This window comes from Ovis aries, chromosome 24 (genome assembly GCF_016772045.2).
Source record: "Ovis aries strain OAR_USU_Benz2616 breed Rambouillet chromosome 24, ARS-UI_Ramb_v3.0, whole genome shotgun sequence".
In the NCBI taxonomy this organism is placed as follows: Eukaryota; Metazoa; Chordata; class Mammalia; order Artiodactyla; family Bovidae; genus Ovis; species Ovis aries.
In genome coordinates, this window is record NC_056077.1 from 36085418 (window position 1) to 36104943 (window position 19526).

The following is a 19526-nucleotide window of genomic DNA, read 5'->3' on the forward strand; positions in this document are numbered from 1 at the left end:
GAGAGTGAGCCTGGGGGAAGCAGAAGAGACACACAGGACGGACTGTTTGCAGTAAAAAGGATGGGCTTGGGGAGTTGGCCCCGGAGCTGCACTAAACTCCTTTCCCACTGCCCATCCTCCCCCAAGCCCAGCTCATCAGGGATGCAGAAGAGGGGCTGGGGAGGTGGCCTCGGGTGACGCAGGGACAGGAAGGGACGGGAGCTGCCTTCTGATATGCGCCACGGTCAAAAGTCAAGGCCTGGTGAGTGGGTCCCCAAGGAGTCACTTGGTTTAGGTGGGGTAGGAGGGCGAGACTGCCTGGGGTCAACGGGAACACTTCCTCATAGCAACAGTAGCAACAACAGACAGAAGCAATTGTGCCTGGAATCTTCTTGTGTGAGTTGGCATGAGTCCAGCACCCCCCGTCTCCATCATGCAGATAAACTCGCTCCTCAGCCTTCAGAACAGGGTTCCAGGTCCACCTGGCATCTTCTTTTGCTCCCTCCCTCAAGATCCTCCCCCACAGTCTGCCCTCCTCGCCCGCTCTCCCCAACAATGTGGGCTGAGCTGAGCTGACTCCCCAGCACTGCCCGTAGGCCACAGGCCTCTCTGCAGACTTCAGACTGGCCAGATCTGAGGTATCTTCCCCTCTGCACTTAACTGCCCCCCCAGTATGCCCCACCTGCGGCTTCTCCCCACTGCATCCCATCTCCATCATCCCCTCCCAGAGCCTGCAAACAACAGGCTCTGCCAGCTAGCTCACTGGCATCTGAACTATGCTGACTGCTGTCCATGCCTCCTGGTCCCCACCGTCCCCCCACTCAGCCTCATTGTCCCTGGCCTGCATTAGAGTGCTGTTCGCTCCCTGAACTCCCCACTTTCATGCGTCCCCCTCAAATCCTCCTGAATGAGCCACCCAAAATGCACGTCTGGTCCCCCTCCCTTCAAGCTCCTCCAGTGGGTCCCCCCCCACCATGGTCCACTGACCAGTCCTGACCTAGCTCTGTCATCTCCCGTCCCACTGACCCGCCCTTGGTTCGCTACAGGCCACTTCTTCCCCACCTCCACGCCCTTTCTTAAGCAGGGACCCTTGCCTGGAAAGCCCCTCTCCCTTCCCGTCCTGGGACAAGGCCTTATTTCGCCATGGCCTGTCATCCCACTGTGTGTGTGACACACTGGGGCTGGGCTCTGGGGTAGGATCAGGCTCAGCCGTTGTGAGCAGCTCTGGCAGCCAGAGCGGGCTGAACCCACGGGAAGCTCCATGGAAGGACTGCATGTGAACTGGATCTCGGAAACAATGGGATGGGGATGTGCAGAGATTCAGACGACTGGAAGCAGCAGTCTCTGTAAAGCGGTGGGCCACAGACTGGAGTGCAGGGAACTTGATGGGGAGAAGCCAAGTAAAGGCTGGAGGGTCAGCAGGGCTGCCCATGGGGACTCGGGGTCAGGAGGCTGCAGACTGGCTGTTGCGGCAGACGCAGGACTGGTTGGCAGGACGTGTGTGCGTGTCACCCACAACCACTGGGAGTCTAACTGGCACTTCTCCACACCCCCTCCACCCCCGCCAGCCTGCCCCGCCTTGGCCCCTGATAAGATCTACCTTCCCAGACGCTTGTGTTCTCAAAACTGCCAGGGTAGTCTGCATCTTGCCACTCTCGAGACATGTCGCACTCTTGCCTGCTAACAGAAATGACGTGAGCAGCTGATGACGGAGAGGTAGAGGAAGGGCTCAGAGACCTCTGACCCTCAGCCTCCAGAAGAGTTATCTCTGGCCAAGCCCTGAGTCAGGGAGGGAGGGGCCTGCCCCCAGTGGCAGGGGTAGAAACCGAATAGACATCCTGAGGATGACCCCATCGCCTGCCCCCCCACCCCCACCCCTCAGAGGGCCTCAGTGACCTGATCTGTGAGCTGGGGGCATCGGACTAGAGTCAGGGCAGCTTCCTTTGCCTGCCGGGCTCTGTACAGAACGCGACTCAGCCTCTCACAGCCAGGAAGAGAGCGATCATTCCCAGCGCCCTAGAGTGACAGTGCTGCTCTGTGGCAGCCAAGGTGATAAGAAGCGCCAGGTAATTTCATTACACAATCCAGTTCCAGTGCTTAAGTCTCTGTTTCCATTTCTCTGCCAAGCGGATATGTCTTATCATATCTGCAGGCTGTCTTCTGCTAGACACAGAGCTGGGAGGGGCCAGCAGGAACTAGGAGGGACTCGGGGGTGGGGGGCAGGGCCTCACCCACCCCTGTTGGGCCTCAGCAGGGCCTCAGGATATTCTGACTATGGTCCCCTCTCCCCCAGGCCCAGCCCCGGAAGCTTACCTGTGCAGTTTTCTCTGGGATCGGCCGAGTAGGAAGATCAGGACCACCACCAAGACCACCAGGAGCGCCCCCAAGGCCCCCACAATCCCATATACCATGCTCTTGCTGGTGCTGGATTCACAGGTCTCCCCCGAGTACCAGTGTGTGTCTGAGCTCAGGCATCTGGGGACACACACAAGCTCAGGCCATTCCGCCAGCTTCCCTCACCCACCCAATTTCTGCCCCCCTCCCCCGCCCCCTGCCCCTGAAAAAAAAAGATCAATGTCAAAGCACAGGAAACCATCTCACCCACTGAGGGCAGTTGCTGGGCACCCTCCCTGACTCCCCAAGTCTAAGGGGTGGTGAGTGGGTGCAGGGACTGCAGAGCCACAGAGCAGAATCTGAGAGGGCCACGCACCTCATCTCACGCACGTAATGTTCACCCACGTAATTGCTAAGTGTGTAATCGCTAAGCAGCTGGGACTTGGATGGCCTGTCACCATGTTTTATATTTTGTACTTTAGTTTAAGACGTAGCGCGCCAGCAAGGAGGTGATAATGGCATGGTGGCTGGGATGTTGTTAGGGACATGAATGGTAGATGAAGAGAGAGGTCCATAGATACAGATTTTCAATGGATAACTGGAACTTTTTCAGAAAGGGGACTGCTGTTCTATGAGGCCTGTGTAAGTAATCTGCACCTACCACTCCCATGGTATATGGGAGACCTGGGTAGAGGAAAGAGGGATGTAGAGGCTGGGCTGGAGGTGCCTTGTGAGCTCTGTCCACCCTCACCCTGCACCCTTGGGTGACCTCTGGGGAGAGCGGGACCCTGCTGCTAGAGAGGGCAGACGCTGGCCTTAGAGGGAGCAAGCACTTACAGACAACGGGGGCCGCTTTGCTGCAGCTGGCACGTGCCGTGGTGACAGTCCATTTCCGACTTCGTCCCTGGAGTGCACTTGGTCACACAGGCCAGCTTCCCATCCAGCTCCTCTATGTAGTAGAACTGGGAGAATTCCTTCGGAGAATTCTTAGTGCATTGCTCTGGGGGCAGGTGGGGGGCGGGCAGGAAGCGTCAGCCAGATGAACCCGTCCCTAGGCTCCCCCACCCCGCAGGCTTACCATCCACTCTCCATGGAGCTGCTCACCTTGCGGGTCAAAGCCGACCTTCACGGGGTTCACGATGGTGGCCGTCTCATCGTAGCACAGAAGTGAGAGGTCTGCCCAGGGTGGTGAGAAAGAGCAAAACAGATATGCCTCCCACTGCCCGCTGGGGGTAGTCAGCCTCCCCTTTTCTCCTTGCTGTGGCCAAGACTAGTAGATGCAGCTGAGGCTGTGAGCTGGCTCTGAGGAGGTCACTGGGGCTGCTGACCACCTCAGCCCAGGACTGAGAGGGGCTGCCGGGAGCAGCGCAGATTATAGGGAAGGTACCCAGGCTTGACCTCTGGATTCCTCGAGGGAGGTCTCTGGAGTTCCAGAAGAGATGAGAGATGCGGGATGTGGGGGTGGGCCTGAGACCTCCCTAAGGGGCCCTACCCATCCTTTCACCACCAACATCAAGGGGTTTTCGGGGGGCTTACTTTTGCAGTCTTTAGAATTCCCGTGTAGCTGTGTGGTCTCATTCATAATCTTGGCCTTTACAATCTTAGTGAGGTTTTCAAACAGCTCCAGGTACCCCGAAGTATAGTTGGCCTCCATGATGACTTCATGTTCCACCACGATGCTGCCAGGACTGGAACCAGGAGTCATCAGTCAACCCTTATTGCCCTCCCAGCAAATGGGGCCCAAGAAACAAGAAGGGTGATGAGAAACAAATAGTCATGTGACCTAGGGGCAGGACAGAATATAGACTCTTCCCTCCAGCAGTTAACAACCTAGAGAGGCTACAATATAAGCCTGGGATTACAATATACACCAATGGGTGAAATTCTTTCCTAAAAATGGAGGCTGTTGGGCAAAGACATGGAGGAATTGAACCCTTGTGCATCACTGGTGGGAAAGCAAACTGGTACAGCTACTGTGGAAAACAGTATGATGGTTCCTCAAAAAATGAAATATAGGATGATCATGTGATCCAGCAATTCCACCTCTGGGTATCCACCTCAAAGAATTGAGAGCAGGGGCAGGAGGAAATATTTATACACCCATGTTCATAGCCATGTTATTCATAACTAAACAGTGGAACCAATCAATCTAAGTGCCCGTCAGCGGATGACTGGATTAACAAGATGCAATGGAATATTACATACAATGGAATATTATTCAGTCTCTGAAAGAAAGGAAATTCTGAGACCTGCGGCAACATGCATGAACCTTGAGGACATTATGCTAAGTGAAATAGGCCAGTCAAAAAAGGATGAATACTGGATGAGTACATGAGATCCCTGAAGTAATCAAACTCAGAATAGAGGCAGAAGGCAGCAGGTGATTGTCAAAGGCGGGATGAGGGGGAATTGGGAGTTACTGTTTAATGGGTACAGAGTTTCAGTTTGGGAAGATGGAAAAGTTCTGGAGGACTTCCCTGGTGGTCCTTCCTGGCCTGGGAAGATTCCACATGCTGCGGGGCAACTAAGCCTGAGACTACTCAAGTTCGCTTGTGCAAGAGTTCATGCTCAGCAATAGGAGAAGTCATGCAATCTGAAGCCCATGGGTCACAATGAGACAGCAGACCCTGCTTGCCTCAACTAGAGAAAGACCCCCCACAGCAATGAAGACCCCCCCAAAAAAATAGAATTAAAAAGTTCTAGAGATGGACAGTGGTGGTGGTTGTACAACAATGTGAATTTACTTAATGCTGCTAAACCATATACTTAACAGGGTGAATTCAGTGGCTAATGACAGATTTTTTATTATGGGTATTTCACCACAATGAAAATGTTTTAAATTTAAAAATTTAAGACAGAAGCTAACGGACTGTATTCTGAAAACCAAATAAGTAAACTTTTAGGTATGAAGAAACATGAGGGCACTTTAGAAATGTTGGATTCCAACCCAGAAGCTTCTGGTTAGATGGTCAGCAATGCTCTGAGCAGAGAGCTCCTGAGACAAGGTCCATCACTACCCACAGTCCTTGTGACAAAGAAGTCAGAAGCAGGACCCAGGAGGACCTAACCCAACAAAATCCTGAGTCAGAATGGAGACAGAGACCATGGCTGAGGCTGGGTTTGGGTGGAGGATGCTGGGTTATGGAGCACCATGGGTTCTTGATATGTTGGTAACTGACATGCCCCAGGCTCCCTCGTCACCCTTCTGTTTGCTTCTTCCCATTCTCCTCTGGGAGCTCTGCTTCTCCTGACCATCCGTTAAATATGGATGTTTCCCATGCTTCTGCCCAAGGACAGCTTCACTTCCATGCTGTGACAATTGCCCCAGCCATCTGGTCTACTCCCCCAGCTTCCAGTGATGCCTATCTGGGGACATCAATGCCGATGTCTCTGCTATAGACCCTTACTATCATACATTTGACAACCAGCTGCTCTATCACTCCACATGGCTGGGCCCCAGACACTTGAGGCTTAACAAGACCCATGTCAAACTCATTATCTTCTTCTATCGTCCTGCTCCTTCTTATGTTCCTCATCTCAGCCAAGGGCAACCCACACTCCCAGCAGCCCAGAAATCTGATATCATTCCTCCTTTTCTCCAAACACCCATCAAAATCCAATGATCTGCTGGTCCTGCCTCTTAAAGACCTTTCACACTGGACTACTTTTCTTTACTAACACCTCTCAGGCCCAGGCTACTATCGTCTCCCTCCTCTGTCCATCCGTTCTCAACCCTGAAAACAGATTGCACGGTCTGCAGTGCAAAGCATTTACTCTGCCACATGAGCCACAACTGCCGATGCTTCACATGTAAATGAGCACGTGTCACTTTTCCAACCTCCTCTCCCACCACAGCCCCTTTGTCTTTAAGAAGCCAAGTGTGCTTTATGTTCTTAGAGTCTGCGCTCCTTTCTCTTACCTGTAGGCACATCATGGATTTCCTCTTGTAACACTCTCCCCCTCCCTTGCCTCTAGTTGGCCCATTCCTCATCCTTCAAGCCTCAGCTTAGCTGTAACTTCCTCCAGGAAGATTTCCCTCAGTCTCACTGACCCTGCATTCAGGACCTCTCCCTCCGTACCTTGTGTCTCTTATCATAACTCTAACCTCAGTAACTGAGTTATCATAACCACCATAACGCTAGCTACCTGTGCTCTGCCCTTCTAAGCACCATGAAGAGCAGAACCCAATGTTCCCAGCTCCTAGCGCAGGGTGGACTTCCAATAAGTGGAATAAGCTTGATAAGTGGATGAATGCTGAATGAACGGACGCATGGTCTCAGAGCCCTCAGGTGTTGTTGTTTTTTTTAACCCAGCCAGGTACTGATACTCTAACCATTTATGATAGGAGGAGGCAGGAGAGCAGGCAAGAGAGAAGAGCTTCCCACAGTCTATAAACCTTCCCACCCCCATACTCACAGCAGTCTTATGACATTCACGCCTCTGTATTGGGGAAAGTTGTTGCCCCTGTAAACTTTATCCATCTGAAAGAAACAAGACAGCTGAGTTCATAGAAGCCTGGAGCGTGCAGCAGCCCCTGTTCTCTGTGCTGGGGGCAGTCCCTCAGAACCTCCTTTCCCCAAGGAGTCCCTGTATTCAGTTCAGTCGCTCAGTCACGTCCGACTCTTTGTGACCCCATGAACCGCAGCATGCCAGGCCTCCCTGTCCATCACCAACTCCTGAAGTCCACCCAAGCCCATGTCCATTGAGTCAGTGATGCCACCCGCCCATAGGAAAGAAGGAAGGGGGTGCACAGGGATGTCCCCTCTTCCAGGATTCACATCAGGGAATCTAGGCTTCCTCTCCTCTTACCTGACTCTTGAATACTTGAACGAAGTTCTTGTATGCATCAGAGGATTTGTCATTTAGGTCATCTGTGAAATTCCTGTTAGTCACTTTCACTCTCAGGTCTATAGTGGCATTGATTTTTTTGGGGGTCTCTATGGAAACAGGACATATTATGCATGAGACAGCAACCTCACAGTAATGCCTTCCGGGAATGGCTAATTCTTCATTTGTTGGCTTTGTGGGAAAGGACAAAGTGTGTAGGGAGGCAGACGGAAACTCAAAAGGCAGGTAGGAGTAGCTGAAACATCTGCCCCTTGTCTCTGAATACCAGGAGGAGCTACTGGTCAGAATCTTGATTCAGTGAGACCTGACTGGAGGGCACCAGGTGATCATTCAGATGAGAGAGGCAAGTTAACTAGTGAAAAGGGCTCATCCTCCTCGAAGTGGGATGCAGGAAATCCATGCTCTACCTGCATTTTGGCCTGGGTGAAAGTCACATTTTCTCCTCGACCTGCACAATTAGCCAATGGTAGCAAATGAACCTTCCAATGTTGCCCTCCTATTTTGAATGGTTAAGGGATGTGGAAATGATCTACAAGTCTCAAAAAAGGTCTTTACCAAAAAAAAAAAAAAAAAGGTCTTTACCTATGAAAAAGTATTCCCTGACGTCTTTACACTGGTAACCAAAGTAGCCTTGGGCACAGACACATTCTTTTCCATTCCAAGTGGCGTTATTGTAGCACTGCACTGCAAAGAGGTAGAACATTCCAGAGGTTACCATGGAAGCCCAAGACACAAAGCACCAACTCTCATTCCAAGTCCCATCATTTAGACATTGCACTGAAAGATGGAAATGGGACTAGATAATCATGCTGTAACTGAGAGCCCTCTGCCACCATTTCAATCCCCAGGAGATAGTGGGGAAAGGAAAAGGAACAACAGAATGGAAGGAAGCAAGAGATGAAAGAGGACACTCAAAGAAATCAAGAGTCCTACAACTCAAAAGACAGGCACGCCATCCCCTTGGATGATGTATACTGGCAACAAGATGGTACTGGAAGTGTGGAACAAGACCACAGGGAGGACAAAACGGATTAGCTGATAAGGGAGACGAGCAGGAGGAGCCCGTAGAGTGATATGCAAGCAGACTTACATGGTGTCATAGTTGAAGAGTGGGTTGTCCTCACAGTTGTCTGTGTCCTAGTGAACAGGGGTTGCAGGGTTGAAGTGGTACGGTATCCAGGGACTGGAGTTCCAGTGGAGCCAGGTGAAGTGGAGGCCACAGGAGAAGAAAAACCAGAAGTCGACTCCTCTTTGGCAGTCGTGGTGGTGTGGGTGGAGGTCTCACTGGGGCTTGATGAGGAAGGACTTGCACCATTTGTACTGTGCAAAGAATGGGTAGAGAATGATGGCAAGGACCCATCTGAGGAGCTGGTGTAGAGAGTGGATCCCAGAGAAGAAGGTGTGGTCATGTGTCCATCACCAGTGGAAGTGGTTAAGGATTCTCCAGGCCTTGATGTTGAAGCAGAAATTTCATTCCCTGCAGTAACAGTGCTGCTCAAGGTGCCTGTGGGTTCTGATGAATCAGGGGTGGAAGTAGCAAGAGTGAGTCCCTCTGTGAGGCCTGTGATTGTCTGTGTGGAGACAGAGGGGGTGGTAGACAGCAGGCTGGGAATTGAAGAGGAAGCTAGGCTACTACTATGGCTGGGATAGGAAGCTGACATAGAAGATTCAGAAATGGTTGAAAGGACAGAGGATATCTCAGTAATTGTTGTTGTACTGAGTCCAGTCCTGGAGGTAGTGGTAGAAAGTCCCTCAGAGTTTGAAGGTATATAAAATGTTGAGGTGTAAGAGGAGACTGTATCTGTTGATGGTGCTGAGACTATTGTGGACACAGTGGCTTCAGGAGTAGAATACGTGGTCCTTTCTTCATCACCAGAGGAGGAGGTAATGGATTCAGCTGGACTTGAAGTGGACACAGGACTTCCATCCTCTTGAGAAGTTGTCGATGTAGGCAAGTCCGTGACTTGAGAAAAATCAGATATTGTGTTGTGATCTGTGGATTTCTGAGTGACAGAAGTGGTAGACTGTACTGAACCAGATGAGCTGGAAGATATCTCTCCAGTGCTAGATGGGGCTGTAGAGCTCTCAGCAACTCCTGTGTGGGAACTCTCAGAAGAAACGCTAGATGCAGACCACCCAGAAGTAGTGGCAAAACTCCCAGGGCGTGTGGTGAGGGAACCCTCAGGAGACATGGTGAATTCAGACAGACCAGAAGTGGCTGGGGAGGATAAGGGAATTGTGGTATGGGAACCATCAGAAGACACTGTGGATTCAGACAGACCAGTAGTGGTAGAGCTCCCAGGTCCCGTGGTGTGGGAACCTGCAGAAGACACTGAGGATTCAGACTGACCAGATGTCGTGTAGGAACCCTCAGAAGATTCTGTGGATTCAGACTGATCAGATGTGGTGATGGTGTTCCCAGGGGCTGCAGTATAGGAACTCTCGGAAGAGACTGTAGATTCAGGTCCACCAGAAGTAGTGGGGGAACTCCAAAGGACTGTGGTGAGGGAAGCCTCAGAAGACACTGTGAAGTCAGACCCACCAGATAAAGTGGTGGAGCTTCCAGGGACTGTGGTGTGGGAATCCTCAGAGGAGACTGTGGATTTGGACAGACCAGAAGTGGTTGGGTAGGGCATGGAAACTGTGGCATGGGAACCATCCAGAGAGATTGTGGATTCAGACTGAGAAGATGTGGTGATAAAGTTCCCAGGAACTGTAGTGTGGGAACCCTCAGAAGAGACTGTGGATTCTGACTGAACAGAAGGAGCGGGGGAACTCCCAAGGACTGTGGTGAGGGAACCTTCAGAAGAGACTGTGGATTCAGAATGACCAGATGTGGTGTGGGAACTCTCTGAAGAGACGATGGATTCAGACCAACCAGACGTGGTGGTAGAATTCCAAGAGACTGTGGTGAGGGAACCCTCAGAAGATTCAGTAGACTCAGACTGACCAGAAGTAGTGGTGGAGCTCCCAAGGACTGCAGTGTGGGAGCCTTCAGAAGAGATTGTGGATTCAGACTGAAAAGATGTTGTGTGAGAACCCTCAGAAGAGACTGTGGATTCAGACTGACCAGATGCGCTGACAGAGCTCAAAGGAATTGTGATGAGGGAACCCTCAGAAGAAACTGTAGATTCAGACTGAACAGAAGTAAAAGTGGAGCTCCCAGGGGCTGTGGGATGGGCACCCTGAGAAGACACTGTGGGTTCAAACTGCCCAGATGTGGTGACAAAGTTTCCAGAAACTGTGGTGGGGGAACCCTCAGAGACTGTGGATTCAGACTGACTTGGTGAGGTGTGGAAACTCTCAGAAGAGACTGTGGATTCAGATTCATGAAATGTGGTGGTGGAACTCAGTAGGAGGGTGGTTAGGGAACCCTCAGAAGACACTGTGGATTCTGACACACCTGATGTGGTGATGGTGCTTCCAGGAACTGTGGTGGAAGAAGCGTCAGAAGAGACTGTGGATCCAGACTGAACAGATGTGGTATGGGAACTGGCAGAAGAGACAGTGGATTCTGATAGAATTGTTGTGGAAGTGGAGCTTCCAGGGACTGTGATGGGGGAATGCTCAGAAGAAACTGTGGATTGAGACTGACCAGATGTGGTGATAAAGCTCCCAGTGACTGTGGTGGGAGATCCCTCAGAAGAGACTGTGGAATCAGACTGATCAGATGTGGTGATAAAACTTCCAGGGACTGTGGTCGGAGAAGCCTCAGAAGAGACTGTGGATTCAGACTGACCAGATGTGGTATGGGAACTCTCAAAAGAGACTGTGGGTTCATAATGATCAGATGTGGTGATAACACTTCCAGGGACTGTAGTCGGAGAAGCCTCAGAAGAGACTGTGGATCCAGACTGAACAAATGTGGTGGTTGAGCTCAGTAGGACGGTTGTTTTGGAACCCTCAGAAGACACTGTGGATTCTGACAGACCTGATGTGGTGGAGAAGCTCCCAGGGACTGAGCTGGGGGAAACCTCCGAAGAGACTGTGGATTCAGACTGATCAGATGTGGTGTGGGAACTCTCAGGAGAAAATGTGTATTCTGACAGAACTGATGAAGTGGTGAAGCTCCCAGGGACTGTGGTGGGAGAATCCTCAGAAGAGATTGTGGATTCAGACAGAACTGATATGGTAGTGGAGCTGCCAGAAACTGTGGTGGGAGAAGCCTGAGAAGAGACTGTGGATTCAGACTGATCAGATGTGGTGTGGGAACTCTCAGAAGACACTGTGGATTCTGACAGAACTGATATGGTGGTGGAGCTTCCCGAAACTGTGGTGGGAGAAGCCTCAGAAGAGACTGTGGATTCAGGCTGATCAGATGTGGTGTGGGAACTCTCAGAAGACACTGTGGATTCAGACAGAACTGATATGGAGGTGGAGCTGCCAGAAACTGTGGTGGGAGAAGCCTCAGAGGAGACTGTGGATTCAGACTGACCAGATGTGGTGTGGGAACTCTCAGGAGACAATGTGTGTTCTGACAGAACTGATGAAGTGCTGAGGCTCTCAGGGAGTGTGGTTGGAGAATGCTCAGAAGAGATTGTGGATTCAGACAGAACTGATATGGTAGTGGAGCTTCCAGAAACTGTGGTGGGAGAAGCCTCAGAAGAGACTGTGGATTCTGACAGAACTGATATGGTGGTGGAGCTGCCAGAAACTGTGGTGGGAGAAGTCTCTGAAGAGACTGTGGGTTCAGACTGATCAGATGTGGTGTGGGAACTCTCAGGAGACACCGTGGATTCTGACAGAACTGATGTGGTGGTGGAGCTGCCAGAAACTGTGGTGGGAGAAGTCTCCAAAGAGAGTGTGGGTTCAGACTGATCAGATGTGGTGTGGGAACTCTCAGGAGACAAAGTGTGTTCTGACAGAACTGATGAGGTGGTGAAGCTCCCAGGGCCTGTGGTAGGGGAACCCTCAGAAGAGACTGTGGATTCAGACTGATCAGATGTGGTGTGGGAACTCTCAGAAGACACTGTGGATTCTGACAGAACTGATATGGTGGTGGAGCTGCCAGAAACTGTGGTGGGAGAAGCCTCAGAAGAGACTGTGGATTCTGACAGAACTGATACGGTAGTGGAGCTTCCAGAACCTGTGGTGGGAGAAGCCTCAGAAGAGACTGTGGATTCTGACTGAACTGATACGGTAGTGGAGCTGCCAGAAAATGTGGTGGAAAAAGCCTCAGAAGAGACTGTGGATTCAGACTGATCAGATGTGGTGTGGGAACTCTCAGAAGACACTGTGGATTCTGACAGAACTGATACAGTGGAGAAGCTTCCAGAAACTGTGGTGGGAGAAGCCTCAGAAGAGACTGTGGATTCAGGCAGAACTGATATGGTGGTGGAGCTGCCAGAAACTGTGGTGGGAGAAGCCTCAGAAGAGACTGTGGATTCAGACTGATCTGATGTGGTGTGGGAACTCTCAGAAGACACTGTGGATCCTGACAGACCTGATATGGTGGTGGTGCTGGCAGAAACTGTGGTGGGAGAAGCCTCAGAAGAGACTGTGGATTTAGACTGATCTGATGTGGTGTGGGAACTCTCAGAAGACACTGTGAATTCTGACAGAACTGATACGGTAGTGGAGCTTCCAGAACCTGTGGTGGGAGAAGCCTCAGAAGAGACTGTGGATTCTGACAGAACTGATATGGTGGTGGAGCTGCCAGAAACCGTGGTGGGAGAAGCCTCAGAAGAGACTGTGGATTCTGACAGAACTGATACGGTAGTGGAGCTTCCAGAAACTGTGGTGGGAGAAGCCTCAGAAGAGACTGTGGATTCAGACTGATCAGATGTGGTGTGGGAACTCTCAGAAGACACTGTGGATTCTGACAGAACTGATATGGAGGTGGAGCTGCCAGAAACTGTGGTGGGAGAAGCCTCAGAAGAGACTGTGGATTCTGACAGAACTGATACGGTAGTGGAGCTTCCAGAACCTGTGGTGGGAGAAGCCTCAGAAGAGACTGTGGATTCTGACTGAACTGATACGGTAGTGGAGCTGCCAGAAACTGTGGTGGAAAAAGCCTCAGAAGAGACTGCGGATTCAGACTGATCAGATGTGGTGTGGGAACTGTCAGAAGACACTGTGGATTCTGACAGAACTGATACAGTGGAGAAGCTTCCAGAAACTGTGGTGGGAGAAGCCTCAGAAGAGACTGTGGATTCAGGCAGAACTGATATGGTGGTGGAGCTGCCAGAAACTGTGGTGGGAGAAGCCTCAGAAGAGACTGTGGATTCAGACTGATCAGATGTGGTGTGGGAACTCTCAGAAGACACTGTGGATTCTGACAGAACTGATATGGAGGTGGAGCTTCCAGAACCTGTGGTTGGAGAAGCCTCAGAAGAGACTGTGGATTCAGGCAGAACTGATATCGTGGTGGAGCTGCCAGAAACTGTGGTGGGAGAAGCCTCAGAAGAGACTGTGGATTCTGACTGAACTGATACGGTAATGGAGCTTCCAGAAACTGTGGTGGGAGAAGCCTCAGAAGAGACCGTGGATTCAGACTGATCAGATGTGGTGTGGGAACTCTCAGAAGACACTGTGGATTCTGACAGAACTGATATGGAGGTGGAGCTGCCAGAAACTGTGGTGGGAGAAGCCTCAGATGAGACTGTGGATTCAGGCAGAACTGATATGGTGGTGGAGCTGCCAGAAACTGTGGTGGGAGAAGCCTCAGAAGAGACTGTGGATTCAGACTGACCAGATGTGGTGTGGGAACTCTCAGAAGACACTGTGGATTCTGACAGAACTGATACGGTAGTGGAGCTTCCAGAAACTGTGGTGGGAGAAGCCTCAGAAGAGAGTGTGGGTTCAGACTGATCAGATGTGGTGTGGGAACTCTCAGAAGACACTGTGGATTCTGACAGAACTGATATGGAGGTGGAGCTGCCAGAAACTGTGGTGGGAGAAGCCTCAGATGAGACTGTGGATTCAGACAGAACTGATATGGTGGTGGAGCTTCCAGAACCTGTGGTGGGAGAAGCCTCAGAAGAGACTGTGGATTCAGACTGATCAGATGTGGTGTGGGAACTCTCAGAAGACACTGTGGATTCTGACAGAACTGATATGGAGGTGGAGCTTCCAGAACCTGTGGTTGGAGAAGCCTCAGAAGAGACTGTGGATTCTGACTGAACTGATACGGTAGTGGAGCTGCCAGAAACTGTGGTGGAAGAAGCCTCAGAAGAGACTGTGGATTCAGACTGATCAGATGTGGTGTGGGAACTCTCAGAAGACACTGTGGATTCTGACAGAACTGATACAGTGGAGAAGCTTCCAGAAACTGTGGTGGGAGAAGCCTCAGAAGAGACTGTGGGTTCAGACTGATCAGATGTGGTGTGGGAACTCTCAGAAGACACTGTGGATTCTGACAGAACTGATATGGAGGTGGAGCTTCCAGAACCTGTGGTGGGAGAAGCCTCAGAAGAGACTGTGGATTTAGACTGATCTGATGTGGTGTGGGAACTCTCAGGAGACACTGTGGATTCTGACAGAACTGATACGGTAGTGGAGCTTCCAGAACCTGTGGTGGGAGAAGCCTCAGAAGAGACTGTGGATTCAGGCAGAACTGATACAGTAGTGGAGCTTCCAGAACCTGTGGTGGGAGAAGCCTCAGAAGAGACTGTGGATTCTGACAGAACTGATATGGTGGTGGAGCTGCCAGAAACTGTGGTGGGAGAAGCCTCAGAAGAGACTGTGGATTCAGACTGACCAGATGTGGTGTGGGAACTCTCAGCAGACACTGTGGATTCTGACAGAACTGATACGGTAGTGGAGCTTCCAAAACCTGTGGTGGGGGAAGCCTCAGGAGAGACTGTAGATTCAGGCAGAACTGATACAGTAGTGGAGCTTCCAGAACCTGTGGTGGGAGAAGCCTCAGAAGAGACTGTGGATTCTGACAGAACTGATATGGTGGTGGAGCTGCCAGAAACTGTGGTGGGAGAAGCCTGAGAAGAGACTGTGGATTCAGACTGATCAGATGTGGTGTGGGAACTCTCAGAAGACACTGTGGATTCTGACAGAACTGATACGGTAGTGGAACTTCCAGAACCTGTGGTGGGAGAAGCCTCAGAATAGACTGTGGATTCAGGCAGAACTGATACAGTAGTGGAGCTTCCAGAAACTGTGGTGGGAGAAGCCTCAGAAGAGACTGTGGATTCAGACTGATCAGATGTGGTGTGGGAACTCTCAGAAGACACTGTGGATTCTGACAGACCTGATATGGTGGTGGAGCTGCCAGAAACTGTGGTGGGAGAAGTCTCTGAAGAGACTGTGGGTTCAGACTGATCAGATGTGGTGTGGGAATTCTCAGGAGACAACGTGTGTTCTGACAGAACTGATGAAGTGGTGAAGCTCCCAGGGACGGTGGTGGGGGAATCCTCAGAAGAGACTGTGGATTCAGACAGAACTGATACGGTGGAGAAGCTTCCAGAAACTGTGGTGGGAGAAGCCTCAGAAGAGACTGTGGATTCAGGCAGAACTGATACGGTGGTGGAGCTTCCAGAACCTGTGGTGGGAGAAGCCTCAGAAGAGACTGTGGATTCAGGCAGAACTGATACAGTAGTGGAGCTTCCAGAACCTGTGGTGGGAGAAGCCTCAGAAGAGACTGTGGATTCTGACAGAACTGATATGGTGGTGGAGCTGCCAGAAACTGCGGTGGGAGAAGCCTCAGAAGAGACTGTGGATTCAGACTGATCAGATGTGGTGTGGGAACTCTCAGAAGACACTGTGGATTCTGACAGAACTGATACGGTAGTGGAACTTCCAGAACCTGTGGTGGGGGAAGCCTCAGGAGAGACTGTGGATTCAGTCTGACCAGATGTGGTGTGGGAAGTCTCAGAAGACACTGTGGATTCTGACACAACTGATGTGGTAGTTGAGCTTCCAGTGACTCTCGTGAGGGAACCCTCAGAAGAGACTGTGGATTCAGACTGAACAGATGTGGTGTGGGAACCCCCAGGAGAGACTATGGATTCAGACTGACCAGATGAGGTGATGGAACTCCCATGGACTGTGGTGTGGGAACCCTCAAAAGAGAGTGTGGGTTCAGACTGACTAGATGTGGTATGTGAACCTCCAGAAGAGACTATGGATTCAGACTGACCAGATGAGGTGATGGAACTCCCATGGACTGTGGTGTGGGAACCCTCAGAAGAGCGTGTGGGTTCAGACTGACCAGATGTGGTGTGTGAACCTCCAGAAGAGACTATGGATTCAGACTGACCAGAAGAGGTGATGGAACTCCCATGGACTGTGGTGTGGGAACCCTCAGAAGAGAGTGTGGGTTCAGACTGACCAGAAGTATTGGGTGAAATTTCAAGGACTGTGGTGAGTGAACCATCAGAAGAGACTGTGGATTTAAGCTGACCAGATGTGATAGGGAAATTTTCCAAAGAGGTTGTGGATTCCAATTGATCAAATGTTGTGGTGTAGCTCAGTTGGATTGTTGTTTTGGCACCCTCAGAAGACACTGTGGATTTAGACTGACCAGGTGTGGTAGTAAGGGTCCCAAGGTCTGTGGTGTGCGAACCCACAAAGGAGAGTGAGGATTCAGACCAACCAGAAGTGGTGAGAGAACTTGCAGAAGAGACTGAAGATTCAGATGAACCGGAAGTCGTGGTGGAAGTTTTAGGGACTGTGCTGTTAGCAGAAATATTTGTGTAATCTGTTGTTGTCGTCCCTGAAATAAAAGAAGTTGCAGTTTGTCAAGATTTGAAAGGGATGCAGTTTTATTTTCATCTTTGATGTATTCAGCTTCAAAGGACTATTATTTTGAACAAATATGAAATGTGTGTAGAGAGTGTCTTTATTGAATGTTGTCACTGTGTGTCTAGAGTCTTGAGTGCTGCCCGATTCACCAGGACCAGAATATACTGAAGCTTTTATATTATCAGTGGTATTTAAGGAGGCAGACAGAACTGAAAGATTTGATAATTCTTAGATTGTTTTAGGAAAAATGAATTGCCTTCTAGTCAATATGGCTGATGGTCCATCACCCTAGACGTGTGGGTGTCACTAGGACTTGTGGGGGCATTTTTGGTTGAGATGTTTGTAGAGAACATCATGAGTTGGGAAAACTCAGAGATGACACTACTATGGTCTATGATTTTGTTATTGCATTTAGTGGCAGTCTGTCCCAGGCTGCCTGGGACATAGCTGGTCAGTCTGTTACACTGAAGCATGGCTTTCCTTTCCAAGGGTTTAGGAAGTGTCAGGGCATCTGTAGATTTGAACAATTTACCAATGGTAATCTAGAAATTTGGTCTCTTCTGTTAAATATAGAAATTTTTATAGAGCAAGATATTAATATCTCTAGCTAATGTTCTGGGCTTCCCTGGTGGCTCAGAGGGTAAAGCGTCTGTCTGCAATGCTGGAGACCTGATTTCGATCCCTGGGTCAGGAAGATCCCCTGAAGAAGGAAATGGCAACCCACTCCAGTATTCTTGCCTGGAAAATCCCATGGACTGAGGAGCCTGGTGGGCTATAGACCATTGGGTCACAAAGATTCGGACATGACTGAGTGACTTCACCTTCTTTCTTTAATGTTCTGGGAGCTGATTGTGATTTATGACTTGAATTGTTAGTTATGGCTGTGGCTGTGGATTTTGACAAATCTGTATGTTTATATATATATATTATATAAACATGCAGATTTGTATATATACATATATTTATTTTATATATATATACATATACACACACATATATACACATATATATATACACTCATTGGAAAAGACTCTGATGCTGGGAGGGATTGGGGGCAGGAGGAGAAGGGGACAACAGAGGATGAGATGGCTGGATGGCATCACTGACTTGATGGACGTGAGTCTGAGTGAACTCCGGGAGTTGGTGATGGACAGGGAGGCCTGGCGTGCTGCGATTCATGGGGTCGCAAAGAGTCGGACACGACTGAGCGACTGAACTGAACTGAACTGATACGCACATATATATACATGTGTGCATGCTCAATGACTTCAGTCGTGTTTGACTCTATGTGACCGTATGTACTATGGCCTGCCAGGCTCCTCTGTCCCAGGGATTTTCCCAGCAAGAATACTGAAGTGGGTTGCCATGTCCTCCTCCTGATCCAGGGATGGAAACTGCATCTCCTGCAACTCCTGCACTGCAGCAGATTCTTTGCTGCTGAGCCACGAGGGAGGCCTATATATATGTACTCACACATACATAAATATACACACACACATCTACCTATATGTCATTTTTCTCAATCCATAGTGTCATCTGCAAACACTTGAACTGAGAATGCCTCCACTTCAAGTATATATGTATACTTTTGCCCAATATTGCCTGTGCGTTCCTCCCTGGGCACCCTGGGACATGCACGTCTCCTTGGGTATCTGGCATAAGTTCTAGCGGATAGTTGTACTCACACAAATGCCCCCTGCACATTCCTTTTGCCCCTCATATTTTGTGATCTGCAGGCCACACGATCCCCTCCCATCCTCTGGCCAGTACTTAGTCAGACAAGTCTCTCTTGCCATCCTTTACATCTGAGGTTCCTCCTCTACCCCAATACTTCCTACTGACCCTGAAGGAATAGGAGAGCTGTTACCCTGGACAATTCACCGCCTGTCCTCTCTCTCCAGACACTTACACAGGGTCTAGCCACTCTACTGGAATGCTGCCACCTCTACCTGGCTGTCCTGTATTCATCACAACTGCCCAGGTAAGCTCTGCCCCCACCCTGGCCCCACAGCCCACTCAACGAGTTGCAACTCTCTAATAATGGGAGCTGGGCTTACACCCTGGGGCTGGAGGGCTTCTTTTGTGTTCTCTGGGCCACTTAGAATCTGTGGCTATACACGTGGAACTCTATTTTCCTATGTAAGGTGGAACTATAACCCCTGGCTCCTCTTCACTGTGCCTGTAAAGCTAATCAGATCAAATATGGAAAGGATCTTTGAGACAGTTACACCATAAATCTAGGGTTTATTAGGAATTCCACAGGATAGTGTACAGGAAACTTCCTAGAGAGGTCAGGGAATGCGGCCTCTCGTCCCTCCTATCAGTCCCCCACTCCTCTGCAAAGACTCCCTGGGGCTGCATGTTTCTCATCTCTCAGGAAGGTGGTCTTTGGCCCCTGGCAGAGGGGACAGTGGAAGCCATCAGGGCAGCAGCACCCTCTACCATCCCAGATGCTCCCATTTTCAGAGGGTCCTTAAAGAGGCAGACAGTCTCAGGGCGAAACCTGGAGCTGGACCAGGACTGGAGGCCATGGGAGTGGACCACTAGTGAAGACATGTCATTCACACCAGTGGTTCTGGATCACTGGCTTTGCAGAGCTTTCATCAGAACTTTAGGGGAAAGTAATATCAAATCGTTGACTAAGGCAGTTCAAGTCAAAGGTGCCATAA

At 50.3% G+C, this 19526-nt stretch overlaps 1 protein-coding gene across 1 annotated transcript in view; it reads right to left on the minus strand.

The window, feature by feature from the left end:
* The window catches only part of MUC12 (mucin 12, cell surface associated), a 29130-nt gene that overhangs the window by 673 nt on the left and 8931 nt on the right, over positions 1 to 19526 (minus strand). Inside the window, exons 2-10 of the mRNA XM_060406003.1 lie at positions 8252 to 16828; positions 7744 to 7845; positions 7123 to 7250; positions 6730 to 6794; positions 3850 to 4001; positions 3418 to 3489; positions 3151 to 3313; positions 2293 to 2454; positions 1580 to 1656 (exon numbers count right to left, since the gene is read on the minus strand). Of these exons, the coding sequence (XP_060261986.1) occupies positions 1580 to 1656; positions 2293 to 2454; positions 3151 to 3313; positions 3418 to 3489; positions 3850 to 4001; positions 6730 to 6794; positions 7123 to 7250; positions 7744 to 7845; positions 8252 to 16828 (9498 nt within the window). The remainder of the gene's footprint in view (positions 1 to 1579; positions 1657 to 2292; positions 2455 to 3150; positions 3314 to 3417; positions 3490 to 3849; positions 4002 to 6729; positions 6795 to 7122; positions 7251 to 7743; positions 7846 to 8251; positions 16829 to 19526) is intronic.